Genomic DNA, 9,744 nt, shown 5'->3' with positions numbered 1-9,744 from the left:
ATATGCAAACAGTTTTTGAAAATTTTAAACATTACTAAAACATCATTAATACACAAGGACAAATATTTTAGATATGTACTCATCTCTAATAAGTCCACTAAAAACTTAATGTATCCCCCTTCGTCTCATACCCGGTTTAATCCGCCAAAGGACTTAAACATAAATATAATTTTGCTTAAGTTATTATATTTTTTATAATCTATTTAGTTGTATTGAAAATTAGTAAATACATAATTATCTATTTTAAATTATAAACGCACCACACCATGCTTCTCTCTGTTCTCCTCCTTTATAATAAAATCCCTCATAATTTTCTTGAAGATTAATACAAGTTGTATCATATTTGTCTTGAAGAATAACATGGGCTATATGATACACGACACTGGTCGTATGGATCTTGGTGAAGTTGATATGGATTGTGTCCCTTGAAGTGGGGCACTCTTTTTGGTAATGTATTTTCGGGAGAAATTTGAAGAATGGGTCGTGTCATACAAGCATACTTGACATGGGTCGTGTAATATAAGTCATACTTGACAAGGTCATGTCTCCCATGTAACTATCTTTTGGCAGTTTTCCTAAGTCTCTATTACGGGACTTCATTTTGACATGTCAACTCATATAAGACAACTTTGGGAGATCTTTTTGGGGGAGATTCTTATTAGGAAACGTTATTTTGGTTTATTTGTAAGTCATATTGATGTGTATATTTGATGCACTAGTTTTTTATTTGTAATTCTTAGTTTATCACATCTAAACCACACCTTACATGTAGTGAACCCGATCGAGTATAATATAGTTTTGATATGCAAAGGTGTTGAACACAAGGGGAATGATGGTGAATTAATTTAGAATTTTTGATCATAGGTTACACAAAACACATAAGTAATAAGAAGAGTTTTACTAACTACTTTAAATACCACTTAACATCAAACATCGATAAACTGAATGGAAGACAAATCCCTTTAGGTACTTTGGTTTAGACAAATTACATCTTAAAATCATAGATAATTGCGCACACAAACTTATTTATTTATGTTCACCGATTGTCTAATACGATTAGGTTCATGCTCATTAATAATAATCATTTGATTTCAACACAACTATTAATTTATTGATCAAGTGAACAAACAATCATGCAAATCAGTATCTAGTCTGTATCAAGCAAGCTTTGATCTTATTTAACCCTAATGGTCATAGGAATTAAATCATGTATGGAATGGTCGTTTTACTCATCCACACATATTAAAGTTCACCACTTAATTCCAAAGCCTAGGTTTTGGTCAAAACACTAGTGGACAATTTTGATTCAAATCAACACAGTCAGATGGTCATCTAAAATCTATCAATTCAGCAATAAGGAATAAGTAACAATCTCTAACACATATGGATCTTGCAATAAAACTTGACAAAATAAATTAAACACGAATAAACATTCCAAATAGCAATTAATCCACAAAATCAAGCTTTCATTTAACCATAAACACAAATCAAAGGGTTTTAACACCCAAATCAAAAAGTAAATGTATATAGAATCACATTTGAAGGCTAATCTTGGTCGAAACAATGAACCACATGATTACTGGTATGAATCTGCTTTCCAATAATTCAGATCTTCCTTCCTGTCAGCTTAATGGCCTTACGACCACCTTCTAGACCCTCAAAACGACTTCTTGGGGGTTTATAATCACAGGAATCGATTTAGGGTTTAAGATATATCATTATGTCTAATTTTCGTCTCTATTTATAGGTTTCAGTGTCAACACGGCGTGTTCTTCATTAAGATCCCGTATTCCCCAAGTCCACGTCAAGAATCGCGAAGATTCCATTCACTATGGCGTGTTCGTTGGGAATCAACATTTTCTCAAAACATGAAAGTCGTCCGAAATTGTATCTAGTTTTCAGATCAGTTTGAATTTCGTCAATTAGCGTTACGATTCATGAGATATGTCCAAAACATTCACAATGGGTCAAGCTGTCTAACAACATCCTTCTTTGTCTTTTTTTTTTTTTTTGTCTTGTCTTCTATTTTCCTGCTCCCAACTTCTCGTATGCTTCCTTTTTGTTCCGAGCAAGTCTTCGTTGCTACAAAACACATTTCAAGCATAATAAATACCTTTTGTTCTAGAATTAACACAAAATGTAACGTACAATAATAATGATCATGTATGAAATATATAACTAAATAAGCACACATCAAAATACCCCACACTTGATTTTTGTTTGCTCCCAAGCAAAACTGAATTTTAAAATACCAATACCGCACAAGACAATCCAAATTGAACCCAACCATTATGCAACAATCGCAACGCATGTATTTGTGTTTATATTTTCCTAAGAACCTCCCTAATCCGAAATACTCACAATCTTCATAAACACTTGCATACTTCTTTTGAACAACGTTCATTTCATGTATCCCTCCAAATCCATCCCCATAAAACTTTCTTTACCTCAAGGTATTTTTGGTTAAACCTCAAGCATACATATGAAAAAATAACCTAAAAATAGAAAAATACAGTAAATAACTTGATAAATTTCTCCTCTGAATCTTTGATGATGATATTTCTTTGAAAGATTCGTCAAATTTGGCAAACTCTTTCTTTTTCACAACTTTTTTAATTTTTTTTCTTAACATATTTATTTTTTTCACTGAAAACTAAAATCCTAGAAAAACATATCCTCCTTTAAGCAATAAAATTTAACTTACCTAATGTATAATGAGTTAAAATATGGATAGAAATGGGAAAGGTTAAAATATGGATAGAAATGGGAGTCCGTTTTCTTTAACTGGAACCTAATATTCTAATGATCTACAAAACGAAGCGATTGAAAGAAAGAGAAATATGGCGGACAAAGAGAAAATGGTATACGATTCTTCATCGTCTTCTCGTGATCAGAGCAACGTAGAGGAAGAAGATTTGATGGCGTTCTATGGGTCCGAATCCGGGTGGGTCGAAGCCCGTACCCATTGCGATCATTTGGATACACTCTCATCGGATCTAACCCACATTCCGACACCAGACACTCCCTGTAACAGGTTCCACATAAACCCTAAACCCCAATCATGTACAACCAAATAACATCTCGCGTCATGCCAAAATCGATTCGAATTTCTTCATATATTAACACGTTTGTATTCGTAAATAATCAAAGTGTTCAACAAAAGGTTTAGAATTTACTTCGATTTTGAAATTGAAAGATCAACCTTTTTCGATATCGAAAGCTGAAGTGCTAAAACACTTTATATAAAGTTGTAGAAAATTGGTATTTGAGCTTAACTATGTCTTATTTTGGCTCCAATGGATGCAATTAGGGCATAAAACAGTTCAATTCTAATTAAGTACATGGTTTATAGTTTGAATCTATGATCAGAGAATAATCAAACCAATTCAAATTACAAACTTCAATTGATTTTGTATTCAATTTGTCGATTTAGGAGATGATTTTTTTTTTTTTACATGATGAAGGTGCCAACATCCAGCTGAGAATTGGATGTGTTTAAGCTGTAAGGATGTTTTGTGTAGCCGATTCATCAACAAGCATATGCTCGAGCATTATCAACAACAAAATCATAGTGTAGCATTAAGTTACAGGTATAATAAAAAAGCAAACATTCTTCATAAAACCCTTTTGGGAATTTATAATTTCTAAAAGTTAATTTTTTTTAATGTTTGTTTCTTGTTTCAGTGATCTATCAGTTTGGTGTTTTTCTTGCAATTCGTATTTGGATGCTGAGGTTATCCTTCCTCTTCGTTCTGTTCATGAAACTGCTTACATATTGAAATTTGGTGAAGCTCCACCATTTCGGACTATTGAATGTTTGGAAGTAGGAGATAACAAAGTAAATGGCTCCACATCAGGAAATTAGTAGTCTTTCTTCTTTTTGTGAGGATGAGGTTATATTCGAAATCTTGTTTTATGCTTATTTTATATGAAAGTATCTAAAAAAAACTCTTGGATGGGTTTTACTTAAGAACGAAAATGATGTGTCTTGCCATTTAGACTATATATCACATGGAGTGAGGAGGGCATTCATGTTTTTTGCACACGAAATATGAACACTGTTGACTTTTTTTTTTTGGATGGGACAAAAATTGCAATTTTTGCTCGTCTAAATTCTGTTTTGTTTATTGGAAAAGCCAAGCAAATCGATACAATATGCAAATGGATTTGTTTAGTTTCATCCATTTCTCGTTTCAAATTTAAACACAATGCTTCCCATTATAGTTTTGCATTGATCGCGATCTTATATTCTTTCTGTGTGCTTACAAATCTTACTTCAGAAATCTGAGATGAGATATTGGAGGAAACTAAACAAATTCATACTTTAAAAAAAGAGATTTGTTTAGTTTCCTTCAATTCTCACTTCCAAGTTAAACATACTCTTGTTGAAGGTATACGTTTGCAAATCTTTTTGTTTGTTTGAAAATCTTACTCATTTACAAATCGGAGATGAGATATTGGAGGAAACTAAACAAATTCATACATTAAAACAAGATTTGTTTAGTTTCCTCCAATTCTCACTTCCAAGTTAAACACACTCTCGTAGGTGGTGTATGTTTTCCGGTTTTCATTCTTATATATAGCCTTTAAATGGGTCACAAGTTGTGGATGAATTGGTTAGTCAAAATGCACAAAGTTTGTTTTGACACACAACTTGAGTTTTGTCAGATCCCTTGTTGCTTTATTGTTACTTTATGAACGGTTATGTACTTATGTTCCTACACGATATCAACTTTTATTTTTTATTTTTTATTTTTTGGAACTTGATGTAGAGAGAAAAATTAAAGTTTTATGAATTTTAAAGTAGTTTTTTTGATGGTTTTTTTTACTATTGCTTAACTACTTAATACGGCTGAAGTTGAACATTTTTTTGTTATAATATTCCGATCATTTAATATTTTGTAACCACCAAACAGTTTATTGTAATTTTGTATTTTATCCCCTCATCTCAATATTAGTTTATTTTATCCTTAGGTTATAATCGACAACTATTGTAAATATAGTAAGAACATAAACGAACAAACCTAGGTAGTAGGGCAAGTCGGTCAAATCCACAAGGTGGTAAAGTTTATGTTAAGAGTAGTTAATTAACTAAACTATGTGCCAAATCTTAAAGCAATTATTTGAATTCAGTTAGAAAATTTTGAAAGTTTTATAATTGCAAAGATGTCAAAAGAATCTAAGTGGTTATGAGATGGAGACTTTATTTGTGAGTAATCGAAGTTTTCAACAAAAGTTGTAGAATTCAATATTTTTTGGAATTGAAAGTCAACATCTTTTGATCTCGAAATATGAAAAAGTTAAAAACATGATATCAAGGCCCATAATTAGAATTTGAGGTTGTTTAGGTTAAAATTTGAATAAGTATGCTTTAATTTTTGTTGCAATCAATGAAATTAGGCATAAGACATTTCAAACACCTAGCGGAATAGCTTTTTTATTATAATTTTGGAAGAAGTTAAGAACCAACCTAGTTTATAAGGGGCATATTTTTTTAAAAGGGAAATCTTCCTTCTTCGGTCATTAACTGTTCTTTGTTTCTCATTATATTTGGTTGGTTTAAATTTTTATATATGGAGACTTTTACTTTTTATTATTTTTTCCATAAAAAAGTAAAAACTAACATTTATTAGTTAAAAGAGCTGAACCCGTTAATTTATTAGTTAAAAGAGCTGAACCCATTAAGAAGTTGGAGATGAGGTATTGGAGAAAGCTATAGAAGTATAGACTGCACTTAATACTTATGGATCGAACAAAACCAAACACCTATCGATCATACATCAAAGTGGCTTTGGCCTAGTGTTATGATGAGTTGATGGATAAGTCGTCTTTCAGCCAAAAGGTTTAAGCCTTGCTGTAGACGAAAGATGTAGATTTAGAACTAGAATAATGTGTGCATATGTAAGTCATTCTAAAAAATAAGATCATATATACCGGCTATGGATCACACAACTTGTAACCATCTAATCTAACTCTTGGTAAACTAGTTGTAAACCCGCACAACACAACAATAAATAATTTTTAAAGGTGCTCGGTTCGGTTTAGTTTTTGCATAGAATCAAAATCAGTTAGTTTGACCACAATAGTTTATATTTTATGAAGCTTGACACTTTTGGTCCTTGATGTTCCTTCGCTGCCTCTTACTTCCGATTAAATACTTACAAAAATACCTCTATCTCTTAAAAAACTCACCCGCTCGATCGTCTCTCACCACCACCGTAGAAACCATCATGAACGTTCTATGCAACCCTAAATCTTGTTTTCCTTCCCTATCGTAGAATTTATCCTCCACTCTACAACGCCATTGTCAAAAATCGTTTTGCATCTTCACTAACTTAAACAACCATCCTCAAACCTAGATGTCAGCTTGTCGATGATTTTGTGTGTGTGTGTGTGTGATGACGTTTCCCCCAAATCGTAGGTTATCTGTCTTCAAACGCCCTCAGCCGGTGTTGTGATGTATGAGGTCTCCATGGTCGAAGGATGAAGGTTTGAGACTATTATCGGCCATACTACTACCCCCTTTTCTTCAACACCATAAAACGACCGTCCAGTTCCCACCATCTCTTCCCTATTTCCTCTTGTGAATTCAGTACCTTTTAAATAAGGGGGAGAAAGAAGATCTAATGCTGGGAAAAACTAATGACTAGGAACACAGTGTTTATATTGACAACGCAGGTGAATATCTTTTTGCATTTAAAGGTATATTTGTTAAGGGTGAAGATGTTGGTTCTACAACTATTTCTTCTATTTCTTTTCAACCAACCACATGAGTTATCAGTGTAGCCTTCCTTTTTTTTTTTTTCCTTTGATGCACATGAGTTTACCATTTTTGGGTTGTGTGTTCATTATGATTCCGAGTCCAAAATCCCTGGGATTTTGCACACGAGTTTACCATTTCTTTTCAACCAACTATTTCTTCTATGTGTCAAGACCAAAGCTCAATTGCCATATATGCTGAACCAACTAAAGGTATATTCTTACGCCAGTTTATAGCCCGTGGAACCACGATTACAAAAATTATTATTTTTTTATAGTAAAAAATTATAATTATTAGTCATTTATTTTAAATAAATTATTAATAAAGAGATTTATATTATTTATGTAAAACTATAATCGTCGATTCAAATAAATATGTGAAATCATTTTTCAAGATATATGAGAGTTTTTATTTGTGAATTAATGAAAAAAAATGATGATATTGTATAATGAAATGTTAAATTGATTATAAAAATAAAACAATCACAATAAGTGAAGTAAATTAAAATTAGTATATAGCAAATTAGAAAATTAAGATGTTGAAATAAACATGTATGAAAAAATATAACAAATTACAAATGAAATGTCCAAGATCATGGACCAATCCACGCCACAAGTCTCATTCTCTATCATGCAAGAGACATGTTGCAAACCTATCCTTTACGCCATACAGGCAAAAAAATCATGAACGCGTTCTTCATATCTGCAATCCAGTGCATGCTCACAATGGGATCCTTCTTCCCAAATATATATATGTGGTCCCATAAGCGTGAAACTCACAAAAGATAACTCATAAGCCATGGGATAATCAACCCTCAGCTCGTTGTGGGTGGCTCTCAGGCGCTCATCCATCATAACTATTAGCTCCTTCTTGATCGTGTCGAACATACCCGACAAATCCTCCAAGACGATCCTTGAAAACTCCGCAACAATCAAATCACGGATCTCCATATTACCCGATCCAGAACAAGAGCCTGAACTGGATCCTTAACCATCTCCATGTTGGGTCACGACCATGCTGGAAACACAACAACAGAGTCAAAACATGTAACACTTCAATCCAGGTAGTTACCCTTTATGCCCTTGAAATGAACTTTTATTGCAAATTGGTCCCTTCCGTACGCTGGGCGTACTTATGAGTACGCTTAGCGTACGAAGGTGGAATTATCACGCAGGTGAGCCACGTATGCGAGGCGTACGAGTTGGTATGCGGGGCGTACATGGCAGATAGCCAAAACCCTAATTTTTGGACTTATGACCTATTTAAGCAACCTTTCACTGTAACGCCACGATTCTCGAATACCAATTTATGGTTATAAATTCTTGTGAATTCAAGATCTATTTGACGAATTGGTTTCCTGACTCGTCTAGTAGTAATGGGTTTGGGCCACGTGTTTAAGTGACCAACTCGCTGAGTCGGAAGAGTGACTCGACGAGTTGGAGCTGGAGGGTGAAACCCTAATTTTTTGGGTCTGGCACCCTACTTAAGGGATCATTAGCCTCCCTTAGTTCATTTGCAGCCTCTTGAGAGTCCAGAAACCCTAATTCGTGTGAGTGTGCTCAAATTGTGTGTTTTAAAGCTTTGGAAGGTGTATCTTTGTAAGAAGAACTTGAAGAGCAAGTGACTAGGAGCAAAGGACATGTAGGGATCTGATATCTACTTCAGATGGCATCTCTTGGAAGGTATCAAGTCGTTACCTTGACCTCATTTCATTCTAGATCTCACTTGGTTAAAGTTTTGGGCTTTTCTAGCATATTGTGAAGCTATTTTTGGGTATGAGCTCAGATATGAAGTTGTAACTTCAGATCTGAACTCTCCTTGGTCTCTAAATCCATAAAGCTATTGGCTTTGGCAAGTATGAACCCCTCCTTAAGTGTAAAACCCCATTTCAAGCTTGGTTTTGGCCTTTTGAGTCATAAGAGCCTTAGCATGGCTTAAAAAGCATCTGTATGGATGAAGGATTGAAGGGACTTGGCGAGTCGCATGGTAGACTCAGCAAGTCATATAAAGATGGTCATGAAACCGATGGGTTGGATGAACAACTTGGCGAGTCCGATGAAGATTGCCTTGGGCTTGGCGAGTGGCGTGGTGACTCGGTGAATTGGCAAGTTATGCAAGGAACTCAGCGAGTAGCTGAGGGTACTCGACGAGTTGAGGTCAACATGGACTGTTGACCTTGATAGTTGACTTTGAATTTGACCAAGGGTTGACTGTATTGACTTTTGAGGATAATTGGTAAGCAGGTATTTATGAGTTGGATCTGTGATGGTTATAGGTGTTGGAGTTTGGGGTAGTGTTTCGGGAGCATGATTTTGTGGTTCAGTCCGATATTTGCGAGGTGAGTTATCCTCACTATATCAATAGGGTCTAAGGCACCAAGACCGACCCTTTATGGACTGTATTTGGATTATTGCATGTTATACTTACTGATTTACATCCTGGTAGTTAGGATGGTGATATGTTATGCCTTAGTGACCCGGTTGGGTCAATATCCTGGTTATAGGATTTTTGCTATGCTTTATGATCTTTTAGATCGGTTTGACTATTATATATATATATATACACACACATACTAGTGTTATATGATATCTATGTGCACATGATTGTCCTGGTAATAGGATGATGCTATGTTAGTGACCGGTTGGGTCTGCACCCCGGTTATTGGGATGTTGCTATGATTAGTGATCTGTTAGATCGGTTTGACTGTTATATGATATGAGCTAGAGTATGATACTTATGTGCACATGTTTGTTTGGTTGGGGGTTGGGTTGAGGCGGTCCTGCTTTGTGATGTAGGCCAACATACCCGGTGAGTGGTTTGGATAGGTTGTAGGCCCTACAAGGCGGTCCAGTCATTCCGAAGGCTCGGGAGTGGTCTAGATAGGCTGTAGGCCCTGCGAGGCGGTCCAGTCAGGCTAAAGGCTCAATATGCATGTTGTTCTGTATTTGTTGATATGATATGATTATGGTTATATGATGTTGGTA

General features: G+C 34.7%; 1 protein-coding gene across 1 annotated transcript; it reads left to right on the top strand.

Moving 5' to 3' along the window:
* Positions 1-2,768: 2,768 nt before the first annotated feature.
* On the top strand, positions 2,769-4,050 carry LOC145017163 (histone deacetylase-like protein). Its single transcript, XM_078975238.1, has 3 exons — positions 2,769-3,034; positions 3,465-3,590; positions 3,685-4,050. Exons 1-3 carry the CDS (start codon positions 2,841-2,843, stop codon positions 3,863-3,865), a joined length of 501 nt encoding a protein of 166 aa, XP_078831364.1. The 5' UTR covers positions 2,769-2,840; the 3' UTR covers positions 3,866-4,050.
* Positions 4,051-9,744: the final 5,694 nt, after the last annotated feature.

Source organism: Lactuca saligna, chromosome 9 (genome assembly GCF_052625555.1).
Source record: "Lactuca saligna cultivar CGN05327 chromosome 9, ASM5262555v1, whole genome shotgun sequence".
NCBI classification, from domain to species: domain Eukaryota; kingdom Viridiplantae; phylum Streptophyta; class Magnoliopsida; order Asterales; family Asteraceae; genus Lactuca; species Lactuca saligna.
The sequence above is the reverse complement of the archived record's forward strand: the minus strand, read 5'-3'. Positions and strand labels throughout refer to the sequence as shown.